Source organism: Pelobates fuscus, chromosome 3, assembly GCF_036172605.1.
Source record: "Pelobates fuscus isolate aPelFus1 chromosome 3, aPelFus1.pri, whole genome shotgun sequence".
Lineage (NCBI taxonomy): Eukaryota > Metazoa > Chordata > Amphibia > Anura > Pelobatidae > Pelobates > Pelobates fuscus.
The window spans coordinates 227,327,114-227,348,747 of NC_086319.1; the positions used below are offsets into that span (position 1 = coordinate 227,327,114).

A 21,634-nucleotide genomic window follows, 5' to 3' on the forward strand; every position below is an offset into this window, starting at 1 on the left:
CCCTAACATTTCCCCACCTAGATTCCCGATCCTAAACGGCACGAGGCAAGGCTGTCCCCTCTCACCCCTCATGTTCGCGTTGTCACTAGAACCTCTCCTCCACGCTATCCGCACCAATCCTAGCATAGAGGGAGTAACCATCAGGGGCGAAACATACACGGTATCCGCCTACGCAGATGATATACTCCTCACACTCACTAACCCGGAGCACTCCATAGACTCCTTATTGGACACCATAAATGAATACGCTGCAGTGGCAGGTTACAAAATAAACATCGCAAAATCGGAAATACTACCCATACAAATCTCGGAAACACAACTAACCGACCTCAAACACAAACACCCATTCCGAATAAGCCCTGCAGTCATAACATACCTAGGAATTCAGCTCCCAGCTGATCTACACACCCTATACGAAAACAACTATACACCACTATTACGCCAAGCACATGCCGATCTCCAAAAATGGGAGACCCTGGGAATATCATGGCTTGGCCGAGTTACTTCCATAAAAATGAACCTACTTCCCAGGCTATTATATCTTTTCCAAACACTACCCATACCTCTCCACACAACAGACTTCAAAACGCTACAAAAGGCGGTCGACAAATTCATCTGGAACGGCCGCAAACCCCGGGTCCGCAGAACCACCCTCTATATCCCAAAAAAGCAAGGAGGTCTAGGACTACCAAACTTTTCATACTATCATGCAGCTGCTCAACTGGCCCAAATCCAACATTGGCACGCACCCCCGCAAACTAAAAGATGGGTGGATATCGAACATACCATCTTTGGAAGAGACCTCCCATCCTTCTACATGTGGGTCCCTAGACCCCATCGACCCCTGCCCCCCCAACTGCCCCAGCCATTACCCACTCTCTAGACCTATGGGATAAATTACAGAATAAATTCAACCTATCCTTATTCCTTTCTCCCATGACCCCGATATGGAGGAACAAGCTATTCCCACCAGGGCTCACTCCAACTCAATTTGCCAGTTTCGATCAAAGGGACATAGACAGACTCCAACACCTATATCTAAATAACAAGGTGATTCAATACACGGAAATCAAAGACGCCGACACACTGACGACGTTCGATCACTTTAGGTACATCCAATTACGAAGCTTCGCCTCAAACCCGATAATCCAACAAGCAGGCACAGCAACTCTCTCCCGATTCGAAAAGGAGTGCATGAAATGCCCGACCAGACAAGGACAAATATCTGACCTATACACGACTTTAGCAACCCATCCCACCCAGGTCACCCTCCCATACATCGCGGCGTGGGAGAGGGACCTGGGACCTCCAGGAGACAACACAGACTGGGCAGATATCTGGGACGCTACGGCGACCATTTCCATCTGTGTAACACATACAGAACAAGCATATAAGATGCTATTCCGATGGTACCTCACACCCAAACGGCTAGCAATCATACACAAAACACCCGACACATGTTGGAAACAATGCGGCGAACAAGGGACATTTCTCCACTGTTGGTGGACTTGCCCCAAGATCAAACCTCTATGGACAAAGGTCACAAACCTACTGACTAAAATACTGCACAAACCATACCCACTAGACCCATGGGCGTTACTATTATCAAAACCCCTGGAAGAACTAACAAGAGCAGAAAACAAACTTAGCGCCCGCATAGCTCTTGCAGCTAGAAGAGCAATAGCGGAACTATGGTCGACCCCCCGAATCCCATCCCCGACAACTATCACAAAAAAAATATTAGATCACATACAAATGGACAAACTCACGTCCTTGATCCACGACACACCTAAACGCTACCACAAAATTTGGGACCCTTGGATCGAGGGAGACACATCCCTACCTTGGTAATTATAATATATAAAACAAAAGACCCAAAACAATAGGAACTCCCCACTGCGCAAGAACAGGGAGTAACCCTATAACCAAAAGATCACCCAGAGCATATCAGCCACCTGACCCCTCCGGACCGGGGCCCCGTGCCTTACCGTACCCCATGCAACAGCCAAAAGAGACCTCCATGAGAATGAACCACCTTGAGACCAACCCTCCACTCATGACCCCATCGCCTTACCTTTGTACGATAAACGTATTCCCCGACAAATCCACCTCACATGATACGCAAACTCGGACACACCTAGATATAAGCTATGATTACCGAATCTGCCACAGACAGACGTACCGACCATGACTACATAAGAACACATATCTATACGGGGAAACAAACCGAACGGTAAAACAGGACAGATTAGGGACCCGACATCCCCCTTCAACCCTACACAACCCCTCACCTGTTCTACCACCTCTACCTTTCATGGTACACAACCCGACACACATATCAAATAGCGGAAAATATTGAACTATAACGTGAACAGACTAGATAGGGCACCCGTACCCCCTCCCTCTGCTACTTTTGTACCCCCCCCCCTTCCCCCTAGACTCAGAGCAATATTAAAGGTTACACACAAAGTACTAGTACCCTGATACACAGCAATTAATGTAACCAAAGACGAATTGTACCTAACATGCTTATACAGTATGACTGTTAATGTCAACAATGTTACGCTTGGCACTATTTGAACCACCTACCCTATTGCCTCATCCTCCCCTGTACCCTCTACCAACGACAATGAAAATAACCTTTCTTAAAAATAACGATTTTAAAAAATAAAAATAATCAAACAGGGCACCCGTACCCCCTCCCCTTTCTATTTTTGTACCCCTCCCTAACCCTTAGAACCAGTACAGCAACAAATGTTACATAGGTAGCACAAACGTACCAACATACGTCTGATATTGTAACCAATGAAAGACCTTACCTTACAAGTATCTTATGTATGATTGTCATTACAATGGTAAATAAGCTTTTTGACCTCTGTAACAATAATTTTATTCCCTTGTTCTCTTCTGTACCCCCACCCCAATGACACTGAAAACATTATAAAATATGACAAAAATAAAGAATTTAAAAAAAAAAAATAAGAAAATATTTCTTCATAAGGAGAAACTGTCATGAGATAGCGGATTTACACAAATCATAAATGAATTATACAAAGCTTCCTTTATTTTTGTTCTTTTAGTAAATCTAAGGAATACTCTCTGAGATCCCTTTTGTCTTCCACAAAATAAAGTCTATATCTATTCCCAAGCAGGCTATAAAACTTTTTATCAAGCCTGAGATTTAAGTAATACATCAAGCTTTATTTCTATAGAAACATGAAGAAGCATAGATTAATATAGAGATATGGGCTAACACTTTAAGTATAATCTGTTTTGTAATCCAACCTAATTCATCAAAATAGGTTTCTGTTCCATCATCATCCATCACTGAGCACACCAGTCTGGCCTTTAAAAATGTTGTCCATTTGTTAACAAGGCTCCGCTGCCCACCAATGTCATTCTGTGAAATTAAAAAGAGGAACAAACTTACTCAATCAAAGTAGTATTGAAGTATGTTTCTATACCAACCATGCAAATGCTTCTTAATTTACTAAAGGAATTATAAAAAAAACTACACACTCACACAAAAGCGATGATACTGCTGTTTATTTTATTTTTTTACTGCATTCTATCAGTATATTTTATAAATAAATACTTATTACATATGTAACAAGACTTCTCTTTGCTTTCTATTCTCTAAGTGCATACCTGGAACCTGAATATGGAGAACTGCAATTATACGTATGTCCTACTTGGTTTGAAGTGATGTTTTTTTTTTTTTTACTGCATTATTAACAGTATTACATTCTTTACTTGTCTTTACTTGTCTTACATATATTACGTTCATAAGAACTAGAATATAATCAATATTTGTTTGTATAGCAGGAACTGACCACTAAGACTTTCTAAATTAATCGTTGCCTGATGGAAATTTTTAATCAAATAAACCTCCTTCTCTACATGTATGACACATTTGAGAAGCAAGAACATACCACCAGATATGTCCTGTATTAGTTACACTGAAGTGTTATATATTTATTTTATTTTTACTTTTCCACCACTACTGTCACAGTTTCACTTAGAAATCTGTTTTTGTGATGAGTTTCTACCCATTTCCTAAGGGATTCTCTTTTACCTTTACTAGCCCTTTCATTATTAATATTATTTATTATGGAGTTTCATTTTTTTCATCTGGTTTGTAATTGTCTGATCATTGACAACAATCCCCATTATCAAGTTTTAAACATTGTTGTCATTTTATGCAGCTAAGGATGAAAAGCTGACATTAGTGTTCAGAGTTTATTCTTACTAGTCCTCTCTTTTCAAAAAGCTGGAATACACAAGGAGCCATGTTCAAGACATAGAAACATAGAATGTGATGAGAGATAAGAACCATTCGGCCCATCTAGTCTGCCTAACTGTTTAAATACTTTCATAACTCCTTGTCCTTATCTTAAGTCTAGGATAGCCTTATGCCTATCCCACGCATGCTTAAAGGGACACTGTAGGCACCCAGACCACTTCTGCTCATTTGAGTGGTCTGGGTGCCAACCCCCACTACTCCTAACCCTGTAAGTGTAATTATTGCAGTTTTTTATAAACCGCAATAATTACCTTGCAGGGTTAACTCCACCTCTAGTGGCTGTCTACTAGACAGGTCTTTTCCTGGTCCATAGCACAGGAAACATGTGCTAGAGCGTCGCTGGACGTCCTCACGCTGTGTGAGGACCTCCAGCGTCGCTCAAATCCCCATAGGAAAGCATTGAAATTCGATTTCAATGCTCTCCTATGGGGAGACCTAATGCGCATGCGCGGAATTGCCGCGCATGCGCATTAGGTCTCCTCGGCCGGTGGGCGGGATCAGTCTCGCCCGCCGGCCCGACGGAGCCAGTAGGATGAGCAGCGCGGAGGAGGAGACAGCGGCGAGGGACATCGCCGCTGCCTCAGGTAAGTGACTGAAGGGGTTTTCACCCCTTCAGTAACTGGGGATTGGTGGGTGGGAGGGAGATGGACCCTCCAGTGCCAGGAAAACGGATCGTTTTCCTGGCACTGGAGTTTCCCTTTAAACTCCTTTACTGTGTTGACCACTTCACCTGGAAGGCTATTCCATGCATCTACTACCATCTCAGTAAAGTAATGCTTCCTAAAATAATTTGTAAACCTTTGTCCCTCTAATGTAAGAACCTTTTGTTGTGGTAGCTTTTCTTCTTTTAAATATAGTCTCCTCCTTTACTGTGTTGATTTCCTTTATGTATTTAAATGTTTCTATCATAATCCCCCTGTCTTGTCTTTCGTGCAAGCTATACATGTTAAGTTCCTTTAACCTTTCCTGGTAAGTTTTGTCCTGCAATCCATGAACCAGTTTAGTAGCCCTTCTCAAAATTGTGCAGTTTGTGCATTTATTGTTTTCTAGCTGTATGGCAAATAACAATGGTCTATTTGTTTGTACCACCTCTCCCTTACCATGTGCTCACTGCCTATACTCATTAACTAATTTAAAAACTGAAATTGTTCACAGAATTATAACATTTAAATACAAACACCACTGATTAACTCATTTTGTAGTCTATACTTCTTACACTTTCCTTTTATTTATTTTTTTATTTATGTTTCTTGCAATACCTTTCCCACAAGAACTGTACATAGAAATACAAGTCATTATTTACTAATGGATAGAAATGTATTCCAGATACAGAAAGTACTGTTTCCTGTCCAGCATTATATGTGCATCATTCCTTCATTTGTCACGAGCAGGAAATTCAGTTACAATGAACAGAACTGATATGATAATTAAGTTTCATTAGATTGCCTGTGTGTGCTATAAATAAGCAACAATATCTTACTGGACAAACTCTTGCAATCATGGAATGAATCTGCCTGGTAGATCCGGTGTTGTCTGCCAGTCGTTCTTTCAAGAAAAAATAGACCTTGGCATCATTGGGGTCTGTTCCATCTGGTAGGAGCTGTGCATCCACAAAAACTGGCTCTAGAACACAAAATATGATTTATGAATTTTACATACACTAGCTTATATAATGGATGAGGGGCAGTGATTTGAGTATTTGTATATAAATATATTAAACAGTTGGCTATATGTTGCATGCATCCCATAAGCCTCTGTGAACCATCAGAATTTATGGGACAATACAGAGTTACCATTGTTCTTGACAGGACCAATAGGAGGGCCAAGACTGACTGAAGGGTCTGTATTTTTTAATGTACTCCCAACTGTCACAATTTAGGCAGGACAGTTGCAATTTTCAGGGTTTCCTGGTGTCCTGCTATTAGGGTCACAAGGGAACTGCCCTCCAAAAAGCATACCATGAGCATGCTTGATTGACAGGCAGCCTTGCGTGCATTCATTCCAGGCTTACCTGTCAATTCTTTGGATGGACCCTCTCCCTTTCAGAGCGAGTCTACTCTGTTCTGCTTGCAGGGACAAAGAAGGTGGCAGCTATGGTACTATGCTCATTATATATTAAAAACAAATGAGCACAGTTCTAACCTGAAAGTTTATTTTAGTGGCCAAGTAATATTCTAATAGTGCAAACAGATAGAAGCCACAATAAAAATAAAAATGATAACATGGCATCGCAAAAAACAAACTCTTCCTAAACACTGACAAAACTGCCACAATGATCTTTGGAACAGTACCTAAATTACACAAATTACACAATTCCCACCTATCCATCAAAACTAATTCAAATAGCACACTGACCGCAGTCCACTCTTTCAAATACTTGGGTATGTTGTTAGACCCCAATCTATCTTTTGGCATCCACATAGAAAAACTTCCATCTAAACTTTATCCAAGGTACCCTGTACAGAAACAAATCGTGCCTAAGCCTTACAGTAAAGGAAAAGATTGTACAGCAAATGCTGATGCCAATCATTGATTATGGGGATGTAGTATATGCACCTGCACTGCAATCCCACATTACTAACTCAATACATTGTATAACTCGTTCTGCCGATTTGTGCTACAATGTAATTACAGGACCCACCATTGTGACATGCTAAAAGAACTAAACTGGTTGTCGCTGGAATCCAGACGTTCTCTTCATCTTTCCAGCCTTGTGATTAAGAGTTTTTCTGGGAAGCTCCCACCCTACCTGAGCAGGATGCTCTCCTGGCTGTTCCCACCTCTTATAACCTCAGATCCAGTACCAGCACTTTATTTAGTCTACCTTAATACAAAAAGAAAGCAGCCCGATCCTCTCTTTCCTACAGAGAACCGCAATTATGGAACGACCTCCTGCACACTTTAAAATCTTCCCCGAGCCTAAAGTCCTTTAAGAGATCCCTCTCTACAAAACAGAATGCACATGTTATGGTTGAATATATATTTCCTACCTGTTCTATGTTAAATTTTGTATATATTGTGTATTAATATTGTTTTTGTATTTTATTGTACCCTATTGTATCAATGCAATGTTTTGTGGACCCAGGGCATACTTGAAAACGAGAGAAATCTCAATGTATCTTTTTCCTGGTAAAATATTTTATAAATAAATAAACATGAAACACAGCCTCACCATGAACACATTACACAAAGACCGCAAGCTCTTAAGCTCACTTGCACACAACACAACGCAAGCAACCACTCCAGCCACATACACTCACAGGCACAGAGACGGGTATTCACACCTAAGGATGCTGAGGCACATACACAGGTACATAATACAGCTCACAGCCCCCTCTGCACACAACTCTAGAAGTGAGCCCTAATCTGTTTCTGTTGGTTTTTTTTTTTTTTTTTATTCTTTATTTATAGCGTGCAAAGAAATAACATAGTGTTCAGTAAGCCACAACAGCCTCTGCACACAGATTGATAACAAGACATATAAAACAGAGTTATGGCATTTGTATATATCGCACGTTTTTAAAGGTTTTATGGTATGCTTAGATTGCAGGCTGACTAGTAGATGGAACTATTGTTACAGGAGAGTGGCAGACCTTTGCATAAACATGGGCATGTAACTAAACATTGTAAAGTAGTACGGTAAGTATAGTTGAGGAGATGCGTAGATCTGTTAGCTGATATAGACATGCTGAGTTGTTATGCTGAACAATACTGTAATGGTGCCACTGGGTACCGGTAGTAATTTTCTTAGGTGGAGGTAGCTCCGTTTTGCCCAAAGGGCATAATAAACAAAACAAAAGGGAAAAAAAAAAAAAAAAAACACAAAGCAAAATAAAGACAACATAAGCAAAAACAGATGAAAAAAGACACAGGTACTGCGTCACGACAGCCCTCGTCTGCCACATTTCAGTAGCCTTAGCACAGTAGAGAGCAGTAATGTAATTTTGAATTAAGGTAGTAAACACTTTGCTAGTTGGCATAATACTACACTTAGCGTCTGTGTTAGGTAGGAGTGTACTGATAGAGTGGTACAGTGCTCTAGCAGTATATAAATGATGTATGTCTCATATTTACACGTTGTGTTACGTAATGTAGGGCGTGATAATGGTGCTGAGACCGTGGGCCTAGGAGTGTGACCCAGCCTTTTGGGTCTTATGTATGGAAGCAGTGGTCCTGTCTTATACTTAGGCGATGTTGTGGTCTATCGGGTGTGTTGAGTAGCTATTTACACTCAGTTACCCCAGAGTGTTGGGGGGGGGGGATGAGCGGAGGGGAATCTCCGGTGTCTGTGTCCTCTTAGCGGGACATGTCGTAAGGAGTGTGCGGTCGCTGAGGGTCACCTGCGTTAACTATGACCCGGGAACTCTAACAGTGCTACATACTAATGAAACATTAAAACTATAACATATAAACATCAGAGGTTGACCGGTATCTGGAACTGGTGTGGGGATCAGTCCAGTTCCTTGTGACTGCTGGTGCTTTATCAGTCAGCCTGTGTCCTCTGCAGCGCGTGGGGTAAAAGGGACAATCCTGCGTATGTCCCATCTGTGACTTGGACGTGCCGTATTCTCAGAAGACATGGTAAGGCCCAGTCCTTGAAGGAATGTCGCTGAGTCCTCTGCGGAGGAAAGCTGATGCATGCTCCCATCTTTATGGACTATTAATGCTCGAGAAGGTCCCCATTTGTAGCCGATGTCTGCAGAGCGTAGGATCTTTGTCACTTGTTGGAAAGACCGTCTCCATTCCAGAGTGGAGTGGCATAAGTCCTGTAAGAACTGGAGTTGCATTTCCTCGAACTTAAGAGGAGTTCTGGATTTTGCAGCGTCCTGCAGGGCCAGCTTGTCACGGAGTAGCGGGAAACGTATCAGGACGTCTCGGGGAACCCCATCCGGGGCCCTATTTGACTTGGCTAGTCTGTAGCAGCCGTCTACCTGAATGCCCTTCGTAGAGCGCTGTGGCAGTAGGGTAGCCCATAGCCGGCGTAAGAAATGGGGCAGTTCCTGTTCGGTAACTGATTCGGCTATGCCCCTGATTTTAAGATTATTACGCCTCCTTGCGTCGTCCTGGGTGTCCAGTCTGACCTGCATACTTTTGTGTGATGCTTGGAGCTGTAGCAAGTGCTCGGTGGTGCTTACTTGCTTTTGGGCTAGGGAGGTGATGGCATCCTCATTAGCCTGCAGTCTTGCTGTCACTACTGTGATGTCCTCACGTATAATATTCAAGTCTGCATTGAAGAAGGCTCTTATGTTTGTTAATAGGGCTTTGATATCCCCTTTTGTGGCTGGGGCTGTCAGGTCTTCCTCTCTTTGAGGGCTGTTCACGCTCCCTGAACAAGGTATTTCGTCAGGTGCGTCTAGGAGTTCTTCCTCAGAGGATGAATAGAATGCGTCTAGTTGCGGCGCCATTTTGGGCCTAGGCCGCGGCTGTAGGAGGTCGGCGATATCGCGGGAACCGTTCCCGGTAAGGGTTTTTAGCTTTTTCGCCTTCTTCCCCATTGTGACCTGTATCGTTGGACCCGGTCCCGGGCTGGTTTAGGGTAGGTAGGTGCCCCAGTACTTGCCGTTAGTTATGTGCGCCGCGGGAGTTTAGCCGACATGCGTTCTCTCTCCTCAGCGTTGAAGCCACGCCCCCTGTTGTTTTTTTTTTAACCACATTAATCCGATACTTGATATACATATTAGGGAGGGTAAGATAACTAATTAGGCATAGCAAACATGGCTATTCACTAAAAGGAGAATTGCTGAAAAATTCAAAATGAATTGAAAATTAACTTCAAAACATAGTCCAATATAGCAGTTTTAGCAAAATACTCCTAGTCAGAGTTTTCAGTTGAGCTATTTTGACCTTACATTTGAAATTCACTTTGCATTCCCTTTGAATTCCCTGCATAAACCTGTAAATTTCCACTTCTGAAATATGAAACTGATGTGTCTAAAAATAAATATGAATGTATACAAAAATACTTGTTTTACCATGTAGTTTATATGACACTATACTACTGTGCAAGTACTATTTACATTTTAAGAGTATGATTGTCAGAATTACAGTAATTCTGTTAAACTCATTTCCTCAGATTCTTGTTTGCGTAAATGAAAGTTACCTCAAAAACCAGAGTTTTGCATACTGGAAAAAAGTTAAATCCTTCAACTTTAGCTGCAGTTGATTTTTGGTTTATTGCTCATTTGTTGATGGAAATTGTTACATCATTAACCCATAAATGCAAAATGGTAAACACTATTTAGCTGCTATTTGATTTAAGTTAGCATTATTCACTCCCTTAGTGACCAGACTGTTTTTGAATTTTCTTACCTTTAAAACCTTTAAAGTTTTTAAATTTCTGCAGTGTTTGTGTTTAGCTATAATTTTCATCTTACTCATTTTCTGTACCCACACATATTATGTACCAATATTTTCATCATATCATTTACTATAAAAAAGTTATAAAATATGATGAAAACTATTTAAAAACCACCTAACTTTGACCCCAAAAATCTGATATGCATCTACAACCACAAAAAAACACCTATGCTAAATAGTTAAAAAAAATTGTCCTGAGTTTAGAAATACCCAATGTTAACATGTTCTTAGCTTTTTTTGGAAGGTTATAGGGCAATAAGTACAAGCAGCACTTTGCTATTTGCATACCATTTATTTTCAAAATTAACAAAAGTTACATTGTAACACTGATATCTGTCAGGAATCCCTGAATAACCCTTCACATGTATATATATTTTTAAAAGAAGACAACCTAAGGTATTAAACCTAGGGTATTTTGACTCTTTTCATGGAAGCATTTTACAACCAATCTATGCCAAAAGTAAAAAATAAATAAATAATAATAATTGGTGATTTTTGTGACACACATAGCAATTTAAGAATATATGTACTGAGAACTTTAAGGGTTACTGCCAACCAATACCCCAATATTTGTTCAGCAACATCTCCTGAGTACAGTGATACCACCCATGTATATGTGTGCCAGGTTCTCTGGGGGATAAAAGACCTTATTTGGAGTGTGCACATTCCAGTTTTCTAACTTGGAATTTTCACAGCTGGTCATCATGCACCCAAGTCCTATTTGGGACATTTTTTAAGCCAGCCAATGTAATTTACCGCCATCAAACCATATATTTTTGAAAAGTAGACACCCTAGTGTATTTTTAATGGTGGTATTTTAACACTTTCCATGCACTTATTCTACCACCAGTCTTTGTCAAACTTTTGGGTAGTCATTTTTTTGTGTTATTTTTCTCTCACATTGTACTATAGGCATGGATTCTCAGTTCCTGTTATATGTTACTGACAAATAACACCCATTATGTGTTCAGCAACATCGCCTGCGTACAACAGTGCTCCCAATGTACAGGTTTTATGGGTTTTTGCAAACTTGCAGGGGTCAAATGTAGGGCTTTCCACTTTTCCATGTTTGCACATTGAAATTAACCCGGCCATTGCATACCATTCATAAAAGTAGACAACCCACGGTATTCAAAATGGGGTATGTCCAGTCTATTTTAGTAGCCACTTAGTCACAAACCCTGGCCAAAACTGGCGTTTATATTAGTTGTTTTTTTTGTATTTTTCATACATAAATTGGCATTTCACAGATGATATTATCAGTACAATACATTTTACTGTTCTAAAACACTCATATTTGTGTAGGATAATGTCTCACAAGTACAACAGTACCCCTCAAGTACAGGTTTTATGGTGATTTGGAAAGTTACAAGGTCAAACATAAGATTTGCCCATTTCTGTTTTTGTAAATTGCTATTTGCCAGTTGTGCGAACATAGAAAAGCACACCAGAGCAGGGAATCCCTCAAATCTATGTTCGGAGAAATTTCCTTGAACATAGATTCGAGGGGTTCCCTGCTCTGGTGCATTCGTCTATGTTTGGGGAAGTTTCCCCGAACATAGAAGAACGCACCAGAGCAGGGAATCCCTTAACTCCTCTTACCGACCAATTCGTTTGAAGACCAGTTTGTAGGAATTAATATCAAAATTAACAAATTTAAACCGCTTTATATATATATATATGTATGTATATATAAATATAGCGTCCAAGTAGAGAGCACTCTGGAGTCTTAATATTATATCAACATAAATACTGCTTTATTGTGCAGAATACAAAAAATGTCGAAGTTTCAGTCACAGTAGACTTTTCTCAAGACCTTGAGAAAAGTCTACTGTGACTGAAACGTCAACATTTTTTGTATTCTGCACAATAAAGCAGTATTTATTTTGATATAATATTAAGACTCCAGAGTGCTCTCTACTTGGACGCTATACATTGGTTAGAGATTACTTGCTCCGGAGCAGAGAAAAGACCGGGAACATTGAGTGCTGGGACCTGGGAAAATATATATAAATATATATATAAATATATATATATATATATATATAAAATTACAGTCATTCTAAGTGTATTTTAATATTAATATATATATAATTAATATTAAAATACACTTTTAATAATGGTGTATGTGTGTTTATGTGCATGCACAAGTGCTTAGATCATATTTATACTTTTTATGTACTATATAACTTTTTTTTATTTTATTTTTTTTTACTAACTTTAAGCCGGCTATTTCAGACATGTGATCGCGAGGACCCAGTGATCACATGGCCTGGGAGCGCCAGACGGGGCAGTGGGTGTCTGCCTGAGCTCCCAGGCCAACCCCAGGATCGCGATCACCGACGGGGGATGACCAGCGATCAGGTAAGTGGCAATTTACTAAATGACAGGTACGTCTGCGGTCATTACCGACCGTTTTTTGGCGGATGTACCTGGTACGTCATTGGTCGGGAAGGGGTTAAGTAACTACAATGGACGAGGAGTACCTATAAAGTATTCTAATTTAATTAGAAAGTTCATTTTATATCAATGTAAAGCAATACATTAATTAAACATCTACTTTTTGACATTCTGTAGCTACAAAGTTACTGCCCTCTCATTCAAGGCTTGTATTAACCTATTCTCTATTTGTTTAAAAACTGAAAATCCTTGTGTGAAGAGTGTGTCTCTTTTTTCCCATGTTGCAGAAAAGTGCAGATTTCAATAGAAATTGACACTTTTATAATTTAATCTGGTTACACCCCAATGGCTTTCAAGCAGACATGTTACTTCCTGGTTGTTTTACTTAGCAGAGCTAAACTCAAGAGGCAGCAATTGCAAAGACTTCTCAATGAGCTGCATTGGGAAGTCTGTGATTGGACAGCCACAGAATGTCTGGGTGGAATTAGAAGGGAAGGGCTTGCAAAAGGCTGACGACATATTTATAAAACAATGTTTATATATACTCCCAATGAAAAAATGCATACTTAAATACAAGAATGTTTTTATTTGGGAGTCTATCTATTAACAGTGATTTATTTTAGTATTTTGGCAGTGGAAGGTACCTTTAACAATCTTATTTTAATTATTTTACAATGTTGGTTTTCAAATGTGAACCCCAAGTTCATTTAGCCTAGAAACATTCTAAACACACCTCACTGGCATACATACCCCTTGGCATATAATAAGTTTGTCATTGGTTGCAGGATGTCCAATACAAGTCAAATTTAAATTAGAGGCATATCATCATTTACTGCCTCTGTAATGGCAAATGCAAATGAAATACATTGTATTTGCCAGTGGGGATTACACAATAATTTGTTGATCTCCTAATGTTCTTGTTCATATCACGTTTAAATATTTAGCATAAAAATTAAATTTTTGCCTTTTTGATCTCTATAATAAATGATATCACATTGTAGAGCAAAAGGCTTAAAACCTCTATAGTGTAATACTTAAAATTTAAGACTTACCACTTAGCCATTTAGAGTTGTGTTGATCTGTCCTTACAGCATTGCGTTTTGTCAAGCTGCGGAATATAGCTGAATCAGTGCCCATAAAATCTATGTACATCCCAGAGAAGAGTTCTTCATCTGTAAAAGTAGAAATTATAAATCAGCAATTTTTAATTTTAGCCATGAGTATTTGTGCTTCAAGAGCACAGATGCTATCTCATGTAAATATATCAGGTAATGTAATTTATAGAGTCATGGGAAAAATAAAGCACACCGTCTTTGAATTCTATGGTTTTACATATCAGGACATAATAACACTCATCTGTTCCTTAGCAGGTCTTAAAATTAGGTAAATACAACCTCAGATGAACAACACACACGAGAAGGATTTGGGAATTGTTATAGACAACAAATTAGGCAGCAACATGCAATGTCAATCTGCAGTTGCTAAGGCCAGTAAGGTTTTGTCATGTATAAATGTGGGGCATAAATTCTCGGGATGAAAATATAATTTTGCCTCTTTGCTGGTAAGACTACACCTTGTATATGCTGTGCAATTTTGGGCACCTGTTCTAAAGAAAGATATCATGGCACTAGAAAACATGCAAAGACGAGCTACAAAATTGATAAAAGGAATGGAGCATTTTAGTTACGAAGAAAGGTTAAAAAACTTAAATCTCTTTAGTTTAGAAAAACGGCGCCTCAGAGAGGGGATATGATAACATTATACAAATATATTCAGGGCCAGTACAAACCATTATCTGGAAATGTATACATAAACAGGGCTACACATAGGACACAAGGTCACGCATTTAGGCTGGAAGAAAGTAGATTTCATCTAAGGCAAAGAAAAGTTTTTATTTTACAGTAAGAACAATAAGGTTATGGAATTCTCTGCCTGAAGAGGTGGTTTTATCAGAGTCCATACAGATGTTTAAACAGCAATTGGATAAATACTTGTAAAACATAACATACAGGGATATAATTTCTAATTAGTGGGGTAATAGCTGCTTGATCCAAGGAGACATCTGCTATTTTGGGGTCAAGAAGGAATTTTTTCCTAGTTTTTGCAAAATTGGAAGCGCTTCAGACTGTTTTTTTTTTGCCTTTTTTTGGATCAACACCAAAAATATATGTGAGGAAGGCTGAACTTGATGGACACAAGTCTCTTTTCAGCTATGTAACTATATTTTTGATAAATCATGACACGGTGTAATATGTAACATATTACACCGTGTCATGATTTATCAAAAATATAGCCCAAATGTACCATGAATGTGTATATATATTGACCCATAAATGTATATAGTACAATACATTTTAAATAAAACAGGAAATGCAATTTCAAAATCCAATTGCACAGTGTAATGTAACAAACAGAAATACATTCAGGTCAATTAAAGTCATAGTTATACGTGTGTAAATAGTCCTTTTAAAAAGCACAGGAAATATATGATAAATATACATACATCTTAAATGTCTATGAGTCAAACCTTCCATAAACTGCACTTGACATTTCAGTAGTGTTTTACATTCTGATTTGTTTTAGCTCTGAAGTCACTTGTAGTCTGCACTACTATTAAAACACTTGGGAATCATTTAAAAAAAAACATGTGACTAATTTTTCATACATGACGTAGGTACAAATGTTGAACAGTTTAAGGAATGTTCCAAAAAAAACTACAGCCACTAGAGCATATTTTAGTGGTTATGGTGCGAGAAAGTTGTCCCACGCATTGTACCTTTTAAATCCTTAAAAGGACACTATAATCACCAAAACAAGTACAGCTTAATGTAGTTGTTCTGGTGTCTATAGCCTGTAACTGCAGGGATTTCAATGTAAACACTGCATTTTCAGAGAAAAGGCAGAGTTTACATTGCTGCCTAGTAACACCTCTAGTGGCAGTCACTCAGACAGCCACTAGAGGTGCTTCCTGGGTTTAGTGCTGCACAAATGATTTGCATTTGCACAGAGTTGCATGCACAGTAGCCTCCCAATGCTTTCCTAAGTTTGATGATCTCAGCTAAGGAGGGCAAAGTGTGGGCAGGCCAGCCGCGACAGTCCTGCGCGACGATGTAAGAAGGTGAGTAAAATCACCTTTTCTCTAACCTGACGGAGGAGGGATTAAAATTGATTTTTATAACTATAGTGAGAGGAATAGATATTTGTATTCATGTCACTATCATGTTTCTTTAATGTTGTCATTATTTTCACCTTAATCTGAAAGGTAAGTTCCAACACCCCTCAAGCACTGAGCGAGTAGCAGGCTCTAAAATGATGAAGCCTCTACCTGATCTTGAAGGTGAAGGTGGATTAGCAGCAACTATGGCAGAGTGATCTTCAAAGCAAGTATTATGTTAACATTTTTAACTTTTTTCATATTGTTAATAAATTATCTACATAATACATTTAAAAGGAGGTGCATTTCAGCCTGCAGTTTCCTAATGTTACAAACAATTTCCATATTTATGTTTTCACGTTTTAATTCGATATTATGTTTTTTATGTTTTATTTTGTTCATGTTTTTTTTTTTAGACAAAAAACAGTGGTGAGTGTGAGTCATAGGAAAGCTTCACTACGCAGGTGAAGTAGGAATGGTGTGAGGAGTGATGGAGGTTCTGTGGTCACATATTTCCCCTTTCTTTTGTGGTATGTGGTATTGTTGTTACAAGCAACAGAATTTGCTACATTGTTTAACGCATTGTATACCTAAGGATGTGCTTGTCTGAATTCTTTAAAATCTATATGTCATGTAATGTATCTCACACAAACCAATAATACCATATTGAAAACAAGTCACAAGAGAAATAATAGTAAGGAATACAAATAGTAATCAGTATCATAGGATTGTAAAGATATCCAAGAAACCCGTATCTTATGTACAATAGTGTATACATTTCCATTATTAGTAAATTATATATTTATGAACCAAGAAGTTTGGTTTCTGATGTTTCACTAGAATTTGGAATATTTGCAGTTTACATGTGATATCATCTTAAATTGCTTACGCACAACATTATTGAGTGTGATACTTACTAATCATGACAGACACTGTGTTTACTTTTGGATTAAAAGAACAACGTCCTTTCCCAGACTCATTCTTGTGATCAATTAAGAAAATATGATCCTGTTGAATAAAATGAATTCATTTAAAAAACTGGGGGGGGGGGGGGGGGAATATTTCCAATACACACACCTAAATAGATATACAGTTACTGATATACATAAAAAACTGAGAAGGTATGATGATAAAATACATTCTTAAAGGAACACTATAGTCACCTAAACAACTTTATCCTAATGAAGCAGGTTTAGTGTACAGGTCATGCTTCTCAGGTTTCACTGCTCAATTCACTGCCATTTAGGAGTTAAATCACTTCGTTTCTTTTTTTATGCAGCCTTTGTCTCTGATTGACACACCCTGCACTTTCAATCAGATGTAATTTACCTTAAACAATTGTATCTCTTTCTCTGTAAATTGAACTTTATGACATACAGGAGGCTCTTGCAGGGTCTAGCAAGCTATTAACATAGCCGGGGATAAGATAATCTAAATAAACAGAACTTGCAATAAAGAAAGAATAAACTTTAGATGACACTTTACAGGAAATGTGTAGGAAGGTTGTGCAAGTCACATGCAGGGAGGTGGTACTAGGGTTCATAAACAGAGTGATTTAACTCCTAAATGGCAGAGGATTGAGCAGTGAGACTGCAGGGACATGATCTATACACCAAAACTACTTCATTAAGCTAAAGTTGTTTTGGTGACTATAGTGTCCCTTTAAAGAGATGCACCAAAACAACTTTTGCTTAATGGTGTGGTTTTGGTGTATAGATCATGCTCTAGTCTAGGACTGGAAAAACAGACACAAAAGTGATTTAACTAAGCAGCAGAGAATTAAGTAGCCAGACTGCATTGACCCGATCTATACATTAAAACAGCTTCATTAAACTAAAGTTATTATGGTGCCTAGAGTTTCTATATGTATATATATAAACAAGTTCTCACATTTCATGCTCAAAGTAATCCTGTTTTGAATTTAGTTTATTATTTTTCCCAATTTAACAATGATAAAATAATCTGTCTTGTGGAATTTTTTTTATTGAGAATATAGAGAATATATTAAAAAAAAATATGGATTGTCATATGCAGGGTTTTATTAAACATTGTAAATTTGCAGCAACACATTTTAAATATTATTTTACATTATTTTAAGAGCATCTGTATCTATTACTACCACTTATTACGCACAATTAGGCACACAGGAATTTAAGTCGAAGGCTTCATTGATACAAGGAAGCATTATCCATTGTATTATGAACTGCATCGTATTCTCAATAATACCAAAAATAAATCTATGTACATAACATTTTGCAGTTTAACGTGCAGTTCTGTGAACTAGTTCCTGCCCTGACAAAGAACTTCCCAAGTGATTTAACGTCATAAGCTAGTTACAATGAATAATAGTTCCTTCCTAACCACCAAAACTGCTGTGCACTCTTTAAATTAGTCTTTTGTTCTTTGAATTATGAATAGCATCTTTGAATTTTAGCTTCATTGTGCAGAAGGAATGTTTCCTCTGACCTTTCCTATACTTTGATAATGTCAGGCGTGATCTAGTGTCGTGTATAGACAGACATCTGAATGTCATCAACATCCTAGTTAATTTCATTAAGTGCATGCGAGATCCGATAGTGGGACATAAACAAAGATTTAATAAATTATGTATCTCTTTTATTATAAAAAGGAAATGGCTGTCTGAGTAATATGACATAACAAGTTTCACAGGGAATACAACTTATCATTTATATGTATAATACAAGCATAGTAAATTATAGGCAAGAACTGGGCTCTTATTACAGCTTCCATATATATATATATATAAATAAATAAAAAGAAGAAAATATTTACATTACTCAGCAATTTTTTTCCACATCATTTTGCACTATAAAGGAACCCTCCAAGCACCATAAGTACTATGATCTGCTGATTTGACAGCTTACATTGGGTCCACTGAGTGCTAGTAGCCTCCATCCCTGCATTGAGCCAAGTCTGGCTGTGCAGCGAGACACTCATTGGCTCAGAGAACTCAGATGATGCTTTCAGCCAATGAACTGTCTGCACGGGGCTTAGCTCAGTTGAGCAAATGGTAGCTCCTTGCAGTATTTTCTGATTCCATTGGAAGAAATAACCAATGGCCAGTGGACCCTAGATAAATTGTCAAATAATTCTTAAATTGCACCTGGGAGGGGGAAGGGGACTCCTTGCATCATACCCATTACAATGTACTGTAGAGTATGCTTTTAATGTTTAGAATGTTCCTTTAAAGGAAATGTGTCATCATTTTTATTATAGAAAATAAAAGACTACATGTAATATCACCTCTATGTAAATTATGTTTTATTAATATTATACTTACACACTCTCTTTTAATGGAAAATATACTAATACAATGGGGGTGGTTATTTTTAAGCTGCTTTGACCACATGGGGTGTGGCACTTTTTTCTTCTGTCAAAAGTTTTCTGTTATACAATGTTCCAAAAGGAAAGCTCAGTAAACTAGCAATCTTTTATGTATTTGTTATAGCTGTGACACATTTAGAAGAGTCCATCATTCCACTGAAACTGTCAGATCTTAAAGTAGTTGTTACACATTAATTTATTATGCCTGGTTATATGATGATAATATTAGTCTACTCATATTTTGCAGTGATTTATGGGAAGATAAATGTATAATAGTGTCATTTTAATTAAAGGAGCACTAATTTTAAATAGTAAATGTATTAACTGTTAGAATAAATAAATCATTTTAACTACCTTTACTCCCACTTCGCACTCATCTCACTGCAGATGCTGTACCTCCCTGTCTGAGGTCAGCATTACGGATGATCTAAGCCAATACAATGCATCTCCATAGAGAGGCATTGATGGGCTTAATTCTCAAGTTCAACAATTACTGTGTCACTGTGCACCTGATGCATTTTCACAATATATTTCCATAGGAGCATTCAAACATCTTGCTGTTTGTGCACATGCCATTTTAAATGACTCAATTGTTTTCGTTAAAGGACCACTATAGGCACCCAGACCACTTCAGCTTAATGAAGTGGTCTGGGTGCCTGGTCCAGCTAAGGTTAACCCTTTTTTATATAAACATAGCAGTTTCAGAGAAACTGCTATGTTTATATTAGGGTTAAGCCAGCCTCTAGTGGCTGTCTCATTGACAGCTGCTAGAGGGCTTGCGTGCTTCTCACTGTGAAAATCACAGTGAGAAGATGCAAGCGTCCATAGGAAAGCATTGTAAATGCTTTCCTATGAGACCGGCTGAATGCGCGCGCAGCTCCTGCCGCGCATGCGCATTCAGCCAAGTAGGCGAAGAGGAGGAGGAGAGCAGGAGGAGAGCTCCCAGCCCGGTGCTGGAAAAATAGGTAAGTTTAACCCCTTCCTCTCCATCCAGCCCGGCGGGAGGGGGGCCCTGAGGGTGGGGGCACCCTCAGCGCACTATAGTGCCAGGAAAACGAGTATGTTTTCCTGGCACTATAGTGGTCCTTTAACTTAATGAAATGCGTTAGTGTATCTTTTTTGAAGATATGTTGTTTTTGAACCAGCTGGTTAGTAATCAAACACAATTCCTATCTTATAATTATCACGCATAAATAGGTCACCTTGACAAAATATAGCGTATAAGGGTTATTCACGGTTTCAAGGTGAATTTCAAATTTAAGGCCAAAGCAGTGGAAAGGAAAACATAGCTGATTTCTTTCCTCTTAAATTTTAAATTCACTTTAAATTCACATTGAATACTCAATTCAGTGAATAATTATGTATATATCAATTTAAAAGTATAATAGATATTTAATCATAACAGCATAAATGTACCTCTAAAAGGTCTAGAGATATTACATGTACTGTACCTCAGATCTACGGCCTCTGTTGACATAGGTGCATATAGGACTGAAGGCTCCACTCCCACAAACATACAAATGAGTTCGGTTGAAGCTCTGAATTACACGTACAAAGTTTCCACAGCCATGCTTGAAATAATAAAAAAAAAAGTGAAATGATATAATGTACAGTGTGTTTTAGTAATCTGGTTTTATTTGAGAGCAAACATATTAATTTCATTATCCTGTTGAAAATGTATTTAACAAATGTCTTGGTTTAAGAAAATCATAAAAAACCCATAAACCTACTAAGAATGTACTTTAACACATTTGGCAGTTTCATAGATTACAATTGCTATTTATTAAAATGAAATATATCTATTTAAAGACACAAGTATTGTAAAAATGCTAGCTGTCTGCTTCTAGATGATAATTTTTCTCTACAAAACAAAAAGAAACCTTAACAGTAGAACATGCATTTAAAATAGTCCACAATTATTATTTATTATTATTATTGCCATTTATATAGCGCCAACAGATTCCGTAGCGCTTTACAATATTATGAGAGGGGATTTAACTATAAATAGGACAATTACAAAAAACTTACGGGAACAATAGGCTGAAGAGGACCCTGCTCAATCGAGCTTACATTCT

General features: G+C 38.2%; 1 protein-coding gene across 1 annotated transcript in view; it reads right to left on the reverse strand.

Annotated features, from left to right (window-relative positions):
• Positions 1–21,634, reverse strand: part of SEMA3C (semaphorin 3C) — a 171,490-nt gene that overhangs the window by 44,426 nt on the left and 105,430 nt on the right. The window contains exons 5-9 of the mRNA XM_063448177.1: positions 21,011–21,130; positions 17,132–17,222; positions 14,113–14,232; positions 5,784–5,926; positions 3,286–3,400 (exon numbers count right to left, since the gene is read on the reverse strand). Coding sequence (XP_063304247.1) covers positions 3,286–3,400; positions 5,784–5,926; positions 14,113–14,232; positions 17,132–17,222; positions 21,011–21,130 — 589 coding nt within the window. The remainder of the gene's footprint in view (positions 1–3,285; positions 3,401–5,783; positions 5,927–14,112; positions 14,233–17,131; positions 17,223–21,010; positions 21,131–21,634) is intronic.